This window comes from Seriola lalandi, unplaced genomic scaffold, assembly GCF_002814215.2.
Source record: "Seriola lalandi dorsalis isolate HSWRI2012SDOR001 ecotype SW California unplaced genomic scaffold, Sedor1 jcf7180002054505, whole genome shotgun sequence".
In the NCBI taxonomy this organism is placed as follows: domain Eukaryota; kingdom Metazoa; phylum Chordata; class Actinopteri; order Carangiformes; family Carangidae; genus Seriola; species Seriola lalandi.
The window spans coordinates 352605-368445 of NW_019525058.1; the positions used below are offsets into that span (position 1 = coordinate 352605).

A 15841-nucleotide genomic window follows, 5' to 3' on the forward strand; every position below is an offset into this window, starting at 1 on the left:
CGAACCTCTCTGGTCTCAGACGCAGTCTCTCCGCTCAGTCTGACTCAGCTGCACCTCGGGCGCAGAGGGCTGAGCCTCCAGTCGCTCACTCAGATCTGTGATGGACACACTGGGTTTGATGGGATTGCTGGGTCTCTCAGGGAGACGGGTCTTTACTTGCTCTGTAAATTAAAGTATACATTATGTGTTTGCCTCTGTATTTTGCCTGTAAACAGGAATGAAGGGGAGGATAAACCTTTTAAATTGAACATTTTATCTTTTGGCTTGAATCTTTATGGGAAAGCTTTGATAATGGGTTTAAACTCTTAAAAATGTAGCTCTGTAATGATGAAAAATGAGTTGTGCTTTTTCAAGAGGAGAAATTGATTCTGTCCATTAGTGGATGTTTGCAGTATAATTGTCTATCCAAGGTCGTAGCTCGCCTTTTCCCCTTAGGCTCTAAAAGCAACACAATAAACCTACACCCACTTTGCCACTAGATACAAGCACCCTGTCATTTCCCAGGAAGCCTCTCAGCCCTAACCTGAACGCTTGTCAGGGAGAAAACGGCTTCTATCTTCTGCAGCAGCTTCCGCTCGTCCTCACTCATCACATCAATTACTTTCTAATCTCAAACATTCTCCAATATCACCTGAAGCATTAATTACTCCAGCTGGGCTGGAAAATTAAACATGCAGGTAGAATTCGTTTAAGATTCCCCAGTTGCAGCAGGGGAGGATAAAATAGTTAGATGGAGGGGAAGTAGTCAAGGCCAGAGGTTGTTTTTTCAGCCGACAAACAGGACATGACAGTAAGACATAGTGTGGATGGTTGTTGGTATTATTTAGATGCATACAGTGAGGTGAGAAGGAGAGCAGCAGAGGGAGTGCAGACAGAGATAAAAGACGGAGTTGATTATCGGAGAAGCCACCAGGAAGCCATCGTCGCCCAAAGTGGAAATCCTTCAATACCGAACAAAGAGAAATTCACAAATATATCCAGCTCTGCCCGTGAATTTCACTCAGGGGGAAGAGAAAATAAAAGGGCAAACCTGGGCACACAAGACAGAACATAAAGAGGGGAACGAGGGTGGTAAAAGGGAGACAAAAGGAAAGGGATGGATGAGAGCTGGGAAAAAGGCAATGAATCAAATTGTGTGCAACGATTCGCCTGGCATTTTGTGTTTGTGTGAATGAGAGGGCTCATCAGTGATGCCAGACCCCCCCCAGAGAGGGAGAGGGAGGGAGGGAGGGAGGGAGAGGGAGGCAGGCTGAGCACATTAAGCATCCTGGTCACAATGTATTATCTCCTGTGGAGCAGCTGTAAACTCCGGAGGGCTGGAGCTCGGAGGAGACACCCAAAACCTCAGACAGAGACATAGTGAGGTAATAACACCGATGAAGAGCTGGGTGAACACTGACTAACACGTGGTAATTACTCATCTTCCTTTAGTTGTTGAAAAGTTTGCACGCTGTTGATTTGATAGCCTATCAGAAGCCCTTAATTAAAAATGAAAGCTGAAATGTGTCAGGTGGGTTCACGCTGCTCGACACTCACGGTAACAATGAAGATAACGTCTGAATCAATCACGCAACAACTTAACGTTTTAATCCTGAAGATTTCAGACGTGGCTGATGCAGCGACACCTGTGGAGACTGGTGGTAGTGGTGAATATGTGAGGGATAATACCCAGCATGCAGTATGTTCCACTACGATCCTGGAAAGTACAAGTTGTTATAGCGGAGGGGAGTCGCAATCTACAATCTGCATCACGCTCGGATTTTATTGTGAAAGTCCTGACAGGAAGTTGTGATTCGTATCTTAGCACCGGTATGAGGTGCTATATGTCGGCGTCTAGATCGGAGGGTTCAGTCAGTGCTGACCCTGAGTCGTCACGCCTCCCGTCTCCGGCTGTTTAACCTTTAACAATGGGCTGAACTTTTAATATTAAATATCTAAATATAGAAACTTTTAATCACTGAAAAGTAGAGCGCATAACAAAGTAACATCGTCCACCATCTGAGATCTTCAGATGTTACGAAGAAGCTGCCTCACTGTGGCTGATATTACTGAAGTCGTCCTCCTCCAGCTGATTTAGATGATTCACTCAAATATCAAACTAATAACCTCAGTGTTGCTGTTCATCACCTACAGTTTAATTAGTTTAATTGTGTCGTAGGTGTCTGGTTATACTGTCGGGTCAATTTGAGTTCATCTCACCCTTCCAGCCAATCGGAAATTGAGAATTCTCCGTCGCCGTGGTGAAAGTTTTAAAAAAAACACAGGTCCCATGGCTCAAATCCAAATGTACTTGTTTCACAAAACTTTCGACGGAAGTTTCACCATCTAGCTTTTTTAATTTTTTTATTACAGCTTTCAGTGACGTTTCCTGGTCTTCCTCAGTGGATGATCTCGTTATCACTGATCACCTGTTGTCACGTGACAGAAAAAGTCACCAAGTTGACATTGTTTAAAAACGGAAAATCATCTCATTTGAGAAGCTGAAACGAGTATCTTTGGTATTCTGTTTGATAATTGATTTCAATAGTAATCAAATAGCAAAATTGATTATTTTTAACTCATTGTTTTTGCAGTAATTTTGATTTAAAAAAACAAAAAAAAAAAGCCCATTTGTTTGCCTGCCACATCAGCCGGCTCATAAATATAGCAAAGTCATAAATAGTCATAATTGTTGGATATTTCCCTCCACTCGGAGAGACTCTCAAATGCACAGAAATCCCATTTTTAGCAGAGTGTGCATGGATGCTCATGTCAGCGTGGACTGAACCGTGGCACTGAGAGCCCTCGGTGTGATTGCTGATGGAGAGGCTGACACTGACTCCTCTGGAGATGGTCCACTGTTGTGCAGGGTAGGTCAGAGGCATGAGGCTTCCGCTTATCTCCCAGCTACCCCCCCACCTAGCCTCCCATTCCTTGATGCCACTTCTGTTAGATAAGAACCGGCTCAGAGCTTAGGCAATTTATTGTCAAGTGGCTTCCATTTGAAATCAGTTTGATGCGCAGCTACCGGACGGCGGGATTAGTTTATGAGAATATGGATTCTCAAATGAGCTGCTGCTTGTGGATTATTGTTCCCACTAAGAAAGCAGATATGGCACAACGTTGGTTTTTCTGAGATTGTAATATTTTGGCAAAAACAAAAGATAATGATATAGCCTGATTCAAAAAAAAATTTGGAGGAGTTTTGTTTCTTTAGGACCTGGTTGTGGAAATTTGGCCTAAAATATTGTAGCCCTTTGCCAGTAAGAGCGTGACTGTGTGTGTTTGTGTGTAAGATGCCAGACTGCCCGTCTGTTTATTTCCTGGGCTGAGTCAACATGGCCAGTGTTTCATCACTGCTTGTCTTCTATCTCACCCAGCAGCATTTATGTCTGTGTGTGTGTGTGTGTGTGTGTGTGTGTGTGTGTGTGTGTGTGAGCGGTGTGTGTGGCCTTCAGCCCTGGAAAAAAACGGCAGAGTCGAGCTCAGAAGTGTATGAGCACCGAAAGGACTGATGTAGTCAGGCCAGGCAGTGTAACGCCCAAACCACATAGAGATAAAGGATGGAGACTGATCTCAAATGCAAATGCAAATTCTCGTTAGGTGAATGTGAAAGTACAAGGAGGTCCAGAACCGACAAAAGGCAGTGAAAAAATAAGAGTGACAGCTTTTTATCCATGTAGCTGATAAAATAAATTAAAACCTCATTTGTTTTTATTTATGTTTTCTCCTCTCTTTCTCTTCCACTCCCTAATTTAGTTTTCAAGCTTTTCCTTTTTTGCCTCTTGGCACATTTTTATTCATTAATCTATTTTAAAACGCTAGCACCAGTGAATAAAATAAAGAGTTTATCACTTATTTCCAATTTGACTAAAAGAAAATAAAAGATGTACACTTAAAAAAAAAAAATCATTATTCATTATGTGAAGTGCAGCAATCAAAGTTATTTACAAACTGCACTGAAGCTGGCAGCTGATAACACCGTGTGTTGCTCGCTGCTGCCCGACAGCAACAGAGTCGTGACGGTGTGTTTGTGAAATTAGCTTTAGCGCCAGTTAACTTTGTTAGCGTTAGCATGCCAGTTAAAATTATGTAGCTACTTTTAGGAAAGTTACAGCAGTATGATGTACATGGATGATAAAAAATACATGGTGCTCAATGTGTTTAGCTAAAAACATTTTGAGGTAAGCTAGCTTGCTACACACACATGCACATATTAAAGTAATGCATTCCCACGCCTCGAACCTTAACCTGAGTGGGCAGTGTCGTGAAACGGTTGGTTACACTGAAGTCCAACTACACGTGTAAAACAGCCAGTTCAAATAATAATAAAGAATTTACATATGAGTTGATTTAATATTGAAAACTCGCCAGTTCCTCACGGACCACAAGGAGTCGCTTGCGGACGTCTCTTTGAGAAAGGCCGCTCAAAACTAAACCTAAACCTGATTCTAACTGAACCTTGAAACAAAGTCTTCTCTCCTAGTTGATTTGGCGACACCTGTGGTTACTGGTGGAAAAAGCGAATGCGGTTTAATACTACAGGCCACAGAGTTCTGGGCGAAGCAAAACAAACTACTGTCGTTTTGACAAAGAAGTCAGGCAATCTTTGGCCTGTCTCCATCACTCTGTGAGCAGCTGTGATCTGATTTTATGCTGCACCCAGCATGAGTCCGAACAGCAGGGCTCAGTGAAAGGAGCTGGTTACCTACGCTGAGAAGTTGGAGGTGTGCAGCCTGTCCCCTGCAGCTCTTCATCTAACAGCTCACTGTGGCTCCGTCTCGTTCCATTACTCTGTGCAATATGTCAAAATGAGCCGCTGTCGGGGAAAAAAATGCAGACAAACGAACCATAGTTTGTTTTGTAGATGCATATTTTGTTTTCATATTCTGACACATTACATTTCCAATGCTTTTAATGTGAAGCTGCAGCAGTAGGAAATGTTTGGTTTGCAGTAGCAGCAACTTCATGCAGCCACAGACGGCCAGTTCATAATCAGAGACGCAGGCTGACAAACTTTACTCCACAGTAATGTCTCAAAATGCAGCGCTCTCCCGCTTAAACAACCGATGGGCGATTCACAAGGACCTCTCGGTAGGAAACCTCCCTACAGGGGCCCCGTTTAGAATGAAAACAATTGGGGTCGGTGGTTGGACGTAATGTACGCCGATCTTCGTCTGGCTGATGACTGGTTGACTTCACGTGCTGCTGCTCCGTCCCGCCCACTGAACACCGTCAGTGGAGAGAGCCACATCAGAGCTTCTTCACTAGATAAGGTCTGTCCAAAACGTCTCTAGATACGTCGCTAACTGCTTTTAGGACAAAAAAAGCAGCTGAGGGGGTTTTAAAAGTTGCCAAATCTAGCAAGAAAATTGCTCGATTGTCAACACTGCTCTGCAGGAATCTCACTCACCGACTCGAGTTGCAATGATTGGCTGAGTAGAGTCACATGAGATGATTTGCGACACATGCATTGTTCTGTGCCTTTAAAGGCTGGAAAATCTGAGCTGGCTTCAAATAGAAACATTGTCATAATTTAATAATTCTCAATAATTTGATTCAGGTATGACAACATCCTGGTCCTGCTGCACACCTATCAGTGAATTGGCTGTATATGGATACGCCCATCTCATTATCTTATAATGATTGAACTTGTGGTGAAAATAGAGAATAGATAAATGATTGAATGTGTGCCAACACCCAAAAAATAAGAAATCTAATGAGCTGAGACGAATGAAGTATTATTTTTAAAGGAAAGGTATAACACTTTATATTTCTTTATAGACCACCTTTTATTTATCTAAATATAATATATTAGTATAAACAATATTTATTTGTGTATACAGCAATGTCTTGACACATCTGATACTTGACCTTTGACCGCCTTTTGTCAGTTTCAGGACTCTGAACACATCTGTGTAATACTCCTGCCACCGGCTGCTTAGTGGGGATTTACATAGTGCCGAGCTAGCAGCATTTGATTAATGGCAAACTGACTGATAAACCGGTAGTGATGGCCTCTGATCAATGGTTCTCCAACAAGGTGAAGAAGCAGAAATCGTTGTTCTTACCTATAGAGACCAGTGGTCATAAAGGTCAATACTTTACACTGTGATTGGAGGCTGTTCATCACTGATTGTCTAGAGATGGAGGCCAAGGATCCCTTTGATGGTCTGAGGGTTTTTTTAGAGGGGGTGGTATAGGATTGAAGTCCACTCACCTTAGTGCTTGTTTACTCATGGGAGGAATAATGTGGCAGTTTTGCCGCAACACACTGACACACTGTGTGGGTTCCTATCTTGGCGGCTTGGATTTGGCAGAAGGGGAAAGCGATTTCTTTTGAATCATGGTTCAGTTGTGAAAGTGACTCTGACAATGAACATAATCCTCTTTTTGTGTCAAAAGTCGAGCTTTAGGTGCTGAATCAAAGGCTTCAAAGAGATTGAGATACAAAACTAAACGGAGAGCAGCTTTTGTTCGCAGTATGAGACTATAAAGAGTTTTGACTTTGTCTCATAAGATGGTTTTTGATCCGAAACTCCGCCTGGTATTTTTCCTATCTCTGACTGATGACATTTATGTCCATGTCTATCTTTTCTCTGAGCAGGATTTTTATGTTTTCCACGGGTTCAAAGCTTCACAGTGATATTGTGCTTACTTCACAGACAACCCTTAAGTAATTATCAAAAGCTTACTCCTGTCTTTTGTTGGAAGTGCAACCTAGTACAGGCATCGGATTATGATGCTCGAACATACATGGGAATGTTAAGACGCAGCAGTTTCTTTTCGTTTTGATTGCAAAATTAAAAACACTTAAAATAAAGCTGAATTAATTTAACAGAGTGGAGGCCTTGTGGAGCTGTGTAGCAAATCCCCATTGAATTGACATTACACCAACAGGCCTCCCTAGGGGAGCAGGGGAGAGCTGAGCTGGAGGCAGAGGGAGGTTAACGTAGAGTGTGAGGTAAATATGAGTCAATAATCACACTCCTTCTCGGAGTCTTAACTCAATCGAATCCTCACAGGCCGACATGAAATATATTGATATCAGTCAAACATGCTTCATTCTTCCTGGAAATATTATTATGTCTGATGTCCATCGTGAAGAAACATCCATTAATCTGATTATAAATGAGGGGAAAATGACACTCTGGACCTTTCTTGAGCAACATCAGATTTTTAGGTTTTCTTCAAAGTGATCCAGTAGTAGTGGTCAGTATATCCATAGTCCATGGATATATGGGTGCATTACAAACAGGGACTACTAATAACTAATTCGGTGTACTTTTCATGATACCAACTTCAGGGAAGCAGGAGAGCGCTTCCAATACACTGAGCCTTGCCTCCATTACAGCAAATAAACTACTTTCATTACATGTATCATTAAACTAAAGGAGGAGCTAAAGAAACTAGCAGGTCTGAACAGTGTGTAAACAACAGAAACACCAACAACCAGCAATGAGACAATACACTTGCTGCAGTATAGCAATGAAAGCCCTGCTAAGAAATAAAAGGTTTCTGCCCACTGAAACGCTAGAGGCCTTTTAATTTGAAATGATTACAGGAAGTGATGAGTTTGTATAAGACATTCTGTCGCATCGAACCTTCTTTCTGGGTGATCATTTCTTAAGTTAATAAAGCTTAAATCACAACACAGCCTTTGTCTTTAATTTATGTGATTGATGATTTTGTCAGAAGACGTCGTGGTTATGAAATCAGGATTTGACCACAGGCGGTCCAGGCACGTACTAGGTTTTGACCTCGTCTTGTTTTGTCATTATATTGGTTCATAAAAGGGGCTTTATGTTGGTTTCTATCAGATTAACAGAAATGTTTCTGACTTTTTGACTCTCCTTGAGCTGAACAGAAGAGACACATACGGTACTGATTATGTCAGAGACTAATGTCTTAGCTGACAGCGAATAATGGAATAACTGATGGGAGTCTGACAGCAGACATAATTACATTTTCCCATGCAGCCACAGCCATTTACATTAAACTGATTTATTATATCAGACAAAATTTTTATCAGCCCAGTTCAGTCACCAATATAATATAAATGGACCAAACTCAGGAAAGTGTTATCTGATGACATTACCAATTGACCTTGTGTATAAACTCAACACTTTGCAAAACTCAGACAACTGGAAAACAGGAAATAGGATTGACTCGTATGAGCGCGGCATGAAGAGCTAAGAGTCAGTTTTTCTGAAATACCACAGTGAGTCAAAATCTTACAGGGTCATACCATCAATCAACTGAAATCGATCAGCAGGTTAATGTAATTCCTCAATCCACTTATTTCCATAAAATCCATAAAGCCCTTACAAAGTGGTTTCTTTTTTTTTTTTATGTGCATTTTTAATTTGAAAAAAGCTGTTCATCTTGATGCCCCCAACTCTTAACATTGAGATAACACTGTTGGATGAAAATTCTGTATGGTGACATCTGACCATGTGCCTTGTTCTTTCCTCGTGCCACATATGGGATGGGATCGAACACAACATAACAAAAGCTTAAAAGATACTTTAACATGCCAGAGTTAAATCCCCCTTTCAGTACCATGGATAGCTCCACTCAGCCAGGCGTGCCAAAACACTTATTTATAAACTTCAATATTTAATAGAAAATAATCTCACAAAGCAAAAACACAACGTACTGTCACCATAAATATAAATAAGCTATAGGCACTGACATCTAAAGTCCATTTCTGATTTTATTGTTGTCTTCATTCATAGTTTGACTGGCCATCGGGAGCAATCAGGAGAAATCCTGGTGGGCCACTACATTGGTGGGTGGGTCAAAAGAAACCCATGAACTCTCTGTGCGCCTGTCATTCATTCATTCATTCATTGCTGCGTGCATTTTCCCGGACCAGGCTCACATATGTAATCAACCCCTCACCGAGGCGACCCGAGCTGTCACCGCCACGAATACTTTGGGGGTGCAGGATAAATTTTGTCCCCCCTGTGGATAGAAATATGTCAGCAGAGCCAGGGATATATAGACACGAGGAAGATAAACTCATGCTGCCTGTCATATCATGTGCATGCCTATTTAGCATAATTTACATTTCTGCCACTTTATTAACTACAGCAATATAATCATGCTGTTGTCAACACTTTGTTGGCACAATGGTGGCATGAACCTCTACGGCTCTTGTTGCTGGCAGTCACCCAGCAGCCCTGGCTTCCCAGCTCCTCAGGAGCTGCCAGGAAGCAGAGCTGCACCTCCAATTCACTGAGCCTGACCTCCATTACAGCAAATAAACTACAATTATTACAGGAACCATTATCACTGAAGGAGGCATAGCAATAACTAAACATCCCACACACCCAGCAAGAGAGAGCAGGAGAGAGAAGCCATCAGTAATTGTGAAGCTAAAGAAACTGGCAGATCTGAAAAGCATGTAAACAACAGAACAGCCAGCAACCTGAAGTGAGACTACACGTACTGCTGCACAGTAATAAAAGCCTTGTTAAGCAATAAAGGGTATCTGTCCACTGAAACGCTAAGGGGCTTTTAATTCGAAACAGATATAGGAAGTGTAGATTTTGTATTTACGTGTAATGCAGTAACTTTAATCAGGCAAATGGGAGAGAATCGATACCAATATGACCAATTATACATATGAAACAGAGGGAGTTAGAAATAAAGGCTTGTCCAACAGTCCAACACTTGGCCCACCAATGTTGTAACTTCATCACTCAACTCTGCCAGTCAGTCAGACAGTCAGTCAGTCAGTCAGTCACAGACATTTGCGATTATAGGGCTGGCCCAGTTGTTGCAGTCCAGCCAATAAAAAAAACAGGCTATTTGGTCATCAGAAAAGCAGGTAACTTGATTTACCCGTCTGTTCTTTGTTTTAGTGTCAATTAAAAAAAATGCTTCTTTCTATTGATCACTCCCTAATGTGGTCACTTCGCCACCAACAGCCTTATTAACAGCCCCTGTGAAAAATGACCAGGAGAAAAGTCAATACACATCTGGGTGGGTGTATTCTAATGGAACAAAAACAATAAAGATTGAATCACTAATTTGAATGTTATTTTTTTCTCTTTTTTTCCCCATTAAAATGTCAGATACATCAGGTCATGATGCAATCTGCTATCTATGTTTATTCAACTAAATCTTTAACATTCAAAATTGCAAAATAAAAAGAAATGATATATATATATATATGTCCAATTCCATATGGTTTCGGGATACTATATTCATGTATTCATGAGCGCTGTAATATGTATTATACAGTATATCTTAATGAAATTTTGCACCTTCTTGTACCTTGTTCTTGCCCTCGCCCACCTTTTGTCGGTCCGCAGTGCACACGAGTCGGATTGTATTTGGATGTAATGATTTATCGCCTAGAAAACTAAATTATCTTAGATTTATATACAGAATGAAAACAGCTTGCGAGGTTTCTGATGAGAGACGTCTGAGTGAAAATAAGCTTCATGCCCCAGAGAAGAATTTCTGACCCCAATAAGCTGTTAATATACCAAACAAAATGACTTCAGTGCTGATGACCATTACTTTTTTTTTTTCTTCCAATACGTGACCAAAATATCTTCATCTCTCTCAAACACACACACATACACAAAGAAATATGTACAGTCCCATGTTAAAAGCAGAATCCTTCTCATAAAATATATATGAACCTCAGTTCAGTAGCAGTATAGTATATTCTTTTCGGAGTTCTCGGGTGCTTTCCCTGGAAGTAGGCTGCTTGATCAGAGGACAGCAAGCCAATTGAAACCATTAACTCAAATCACTCATTTGAAAAATAAATAAATAAATAAATCTAAGCTGTGAGGAATTAGCATTCACAGCTCTTCACTGCACGTCTATAGCATGAGGGAATTAACTCTTCATCTAAGCCATACTTTAAAATCCCCCATATCCCATAACAGACTTTCCATACCCAGCTGCTCTCATTACCGCTGCTGCTTATTGCAAACTCTCTCTCTCTCTCTCTCTCTCTCTGCGATCGCAACCAGGTACACCAAGATGAAGACGGCCACGAACATCTACATCTTCAACTTGGCTCTCGCCGACGCCTTGGCCACGAGCACGCTGCCCTTTCAGAGTGCCAAATACCTCATGAACACCTGGCCGTTTGGGGAGGTCCTGTGCAAGCTCATTATCGCCATCGATTATTACAACATGTTCACGAGCATCTTCACCCTCACCATGATGAGCGTGGACCGCTACATCGCCGTGTGCCACCCGGTCAGGGCGCTGGGGTTTCGTACGCCAGTCAAGGCCAAGCTGATCAACGTGCTCATCTGGGTGCTGTCCTCAGCGATTGGGGTTCCCATTATGGTCATGGCTGTGACCAAAGTGGCTGATAATGGTACTGTTTTGTCTTTCATTTTTATTTAAAGTCTTAATGTTTGGTGCAAGTGTTAACTGTCCTCCAGAACAGACGTGGTTAAACAGTTTAAAAGATCCTTAAGAACTTCACGAGATGGTACACAAAAGGAAATAAAGAATAATGGTGATTAGGAATCGAGTCCTACCCATGACCCCAAACCATCGACTGTGAAGGCTCAGAGTAAGTCGTAAAACCTCTGAAACATTTAGACCACTACATCCAAAAAACCAAACATAATATTTGATTTTCATCAAAGGTTCAAGGTAGTTCCTTCAGGGGGGGGAAACGCACTACTTTTCCTACTCGGCCAGAATTCACAAAACCTCACATATGCCCTTCTTCTGTCTCTGCTTTGAAGAGGGAAAATACTTATTAATTAATGTTTTAAAGGAGCAAAACTGTGTCTATAGCAGGTAACTGATATAAAACAGCCCAGTATTCCTAGTGATTGCGTTCATATCAGACGAGTCGCACAATTTACATTCAGAGCCAGTAGTGGAGGCGGTGTTCCCCTTTATGTAGACAAGTGTGAAGTAACTCCCAGATCACACATATAGGCACTAGAGGACCCCCCACTGTGATTCAACACTCAGAAGTCGTCAAAAACCTTGAGATGCTACAAAAGGCACCAGACATGTGGGAGGGACAACTCTGAAGCAACAAATTGTTCTTGTTCTGTTTCCGTCCAGAAAACAGAAGAACAGCTGCTTTCTACTGCCAGCTCCACTTTGTAACTGTACTTAAAAGCTAAGTGGACGAGAAGCTGGATCTTACGCTTCCGAATTAAATAAGATATCATTTTAATGAGGGGCTACGACTTTGATGTGCACCCAGTTTAGCTGCACCGGGAGAAATAACTGTCGACTTAGGGCTGCGTGTGGAAATTATACCCTTAACATTTACCATAAATGAAAGCTTCAGGCTGGTGAGAGCCTGGAGAGAGCCTGCTACTTTATGGGCGTCAGGGTGAGGAAGTCAGGTTGGTGGATGGACATTGTAAGCACAGTCAACCTTCATTTGTAAGCCTGGATTTTGCATCCAACAGTCCGACTGTATGCACAATCATTTCCTAACCTTAACCTGTTGCTTAATTGTCCGGGAATGGGCCAGTATACTCAAACCAAAGTTGCTTGTCCGATGGTCAGACAGCTTAGGAAACGTCTTCCCTCCAAAGCTTTTTGATGACACATTTCAGAGGCAGTTACACAGTGATTGACCAGGTATGCAGAGGTGGCAAAATTTGTGGTATTTGAGTAAATCCCTTAAGCCCCTTTTTTCCATTCTTTACACAACTACCCCCGTCACTTTTTGTGCCATAATATGAATGCCTTCCAGGAGAGACTGAAATACGTGCCATTATATATCATCTCCTGTCGCTCTGACAGCCAGCTTTTCACCAGGCCTTTAAGTGTGGCTGTTCAGAGGAAGTATGAATATTTTTCTTTCCATCACAGTCAGATGACACATGGTACAAGGTAGGTCTTTTTCTAGCATTAGCCAGCCCTAACCATCCATTAGCCACGGTGTCATTCTTCAATCATTTCATGGATGCACAAAGGTTTAAAATGTCACAGAGGGTAATCAAAATGTTCCCTCCTGGTGATAGGATTAGAAAATCTACTCGCACATAATGTATTCTTGATATTCTTGACAGTTGTCACAGTCGTACTCCGGGCTGAAGTGTGCGTTTTTAAGTACATATGTTCCTCTGCAGCTTTAGCTTTTTAAATCCACAAAACATTATCTTTCTAAACCTGCTTGATACTCTAACCCTACATTGACTAATTCTGTCTAATGCTACCTGCCCTCTTCTTCCAGGTAAAACCATGTGCATGCTGAAGTTCCCTGACCCTGACTGGTACTGGGACACAGTGACGAAGATCTGCGTCTTCATCTTTGCTTTTGTGGTTCCTGTACTGGTCATCACCATATGCTACGGCCTGATGATCCTTCGTTTGAGGAGCGTTCGTCTGCTCTCGGGCTCCAAGGAGAAAGACCGCAACATGCGCCGGATCACCCGCATGGTGCTGGTGGTGGTGGCCGCCTTCATCATCTGCTGGACCCCGATCCACATCTTCATCATCGTGAAGACCATGGTGGAGATCGACACCAGGAACCCCCTGGTGATAGCCAGCTGGCACCTGTGCATCGCCTTGGGCTACACCAACAGCAGCCTCAACCCTGTGCTCTACGCGTTCTTGGATGAAAATTTTAAGCGATGCTTCAGAGATTTCTGCCTCCCCTGTCGGACCCGCGTGGAGCAGAACAGTCTGACCAGAGGCCGCCACACCACCCGGGAGCCCGTCTCCATCTGCGCTCCGACAGAAGCGGTGAAGAAGCCGGCATGACTAGGCATGGACTGGGTCCCCCACAGCTCTCGCTCGAGGAGGATCCAACAAGATCTGCAGTCAGAGGTCACTCAGATCTCCACGACAGAGTTTTAACATGTCCTCACAAGAAAAGCAAGTCTCAAAATACAGTGATATCACTTAATCTCTCCAGTTTGGCTGACATACTGGAAATTCAAAGGAAAAACGCTAAAGATGATGGGAAATAAGCTTCACCCTGATAACACAGTGGAATCTTATTTCACACAGGGAATGTGATGAGTTACAAACGCAGTGACGAGAGATGGGGAGAATGTGAATTTGATAAAACAAGGTTACAAAACAGAAAGTCCCCAGCTCACGATTTACCCAAAGGACCAAGGGTGCGAGAGTACAGGACGTTCTGATGATGCAAAAAAGGACAAAGAAACAGCCGCAGGTTTCTGTATTGTCAAGCAAAGAACATCTCATTCAGGCACGACCCATTGTGGTAGAACAGACGGGCTGAATAATGTGCTACAAAAGAATGAAATGACCGGCCTTTTCAAGTCGAACTTTGAATCAAATTAGATTTGGGTGTTTTTGAAAGAGAGAGAAAACTTTTTCGTCTGTATCTTTAAAGTCCATTTAAAAAACAAATGAGCCTCGCAGAGCAGAACCATACCGCATATCCACCGACAGCTGGATGATGGGTTACAGCACAACAAGTTCATCCGCTCTCTATATGGAGAAGTAGGGATTCTGTGTGACTCAGCCAACCTTTTTTGTTTATTTATTTATCTACTTTTTTTTTTCTTTTTACAGTAAAATGAGACGCTTGTCTTTTGTTTTTTGTTTTTCTCTTCAGACTGATGGTCAGAGAAAGAGAGAAATTCGTGGCTTAATGTTCCACGGATTTGGAAAAAAGTGTCTCAAAAGGCATGAAATCATGATGAAGCCACTTCTGTGGGAGTTTTCTGCTCGGATGGAAAAAATTCACAACAGCATCGAACCATTGATGCTCGGATTTCTATGGACTTCTTTTCAGCTACTTGACTTTCATAGAGGGCTGTTGAGCCCTCAGAGAGCCTCTGAGCAGAGTCACTGCAGAATGATAAACCTGCCACCGAAGAACCCTGCAGCCGGCCGCCACAACACTTCACTCTCCTCGCCGGTTTATCGTTTAAAACAAATGTAAAGTCAAAGAAACACGCCTCAGCTCCGACTGAGAGCAGCTCCGTCACAATGTAGATAAAGACGCCCGTCCTGATGTCGACGGATAAACCGCTTCAAAGAGATTATTGATCTGCTTTTTAAATTAGCAAAAAAGCCTGTCATCTGTCGCGTTAAATATCTGTAGCACATTTAAGACACATTGAATGGCATTAGCCGGAGCGCTATATTATTCTGGTTAATGCTGGGTAATTTATTTACTCCCAGCAGATCTTGACACCAATAAAATTGAAGACATCAATCAGCCGTCACCAAGACGTTCATTCCCATTTCAGTTTTGCATACCAGATGAGGTATGTCTGCAGTAATGATGCGGAGTTGATCCGAATCTCTCTCATGGGGAACTACTTCGAGGGCTTAATATATGTTGACATGTAAACATGTCGTAATGTACCACGGTTTTGATTAATGTCTGAATGTCACCTTCTTAGAGATGTACACCAGATAAAACACATCAAACAGAATATAAATCAATGACAATGAATAATGAAATGGAAAAAAACTTCATACATGTGAATTTGTAGATAATATAAAGCTTTGGCATTTGAGCAAATTTGGCTTCGGCCACCGTTAAAATGACTATGAGGCGTACCTGTGATTCTGTATGCTTTGTTTACACTCGAGGATTTCACCACGATGATTTCTGGCTCACGCAGCTCACATGAAAAGAGAAGGGAGGACGACAGTCGGGCGCTTGGGGATGGATTTCTGCTCTGTTTACAGATTCAGCAATTTGCTTATGGGGTTGACTGTAGAGTTACCCACAGAGACTGAGATAGAGACAATAAATATTGACTTTACTGTGTCCCGTAGGAGAGTGACATTTTTGCAGTGTAATACATTCCTGAATATTTTTCTTACAATGATGGTGGTGACTTCAAGTGTACTGTAGTGTATATATTACCGCTCTCTGCTTAGCTTTGACCAAGTGCTGCATCTGTCAGGTGTG

At 42.2% G+C, this 15841-nt stretch overlaps 1 protein-coding gene across 1 annotated transcript in view; it reads left to right on the forward strand.

Annotated features, from left to right (window-relative positions):
- The window catches only part of oprd1a (opioid receptor, delta 1a), a 16732-nt gene extending 1167 nt beyond the window's left edge, over positions 1-15565 (forward strand). Inside the window, exons 2-3 of the mRNA XM_023413182.2 lie at positions 10977-11332; positions 13172-15565. Coding sequence (XP_023268950.1) covers positions 10977-11332; positions 13172-13701 — 886 coding nt within the window. The 3' untranslated portion in view covers positions 13702-15565. The remainder of the gene's footprint in view (positions 1-10976; positions 11333-13171) is intronic.
- Positions 15566-15841: the final 276 nt, after the last annotated feature.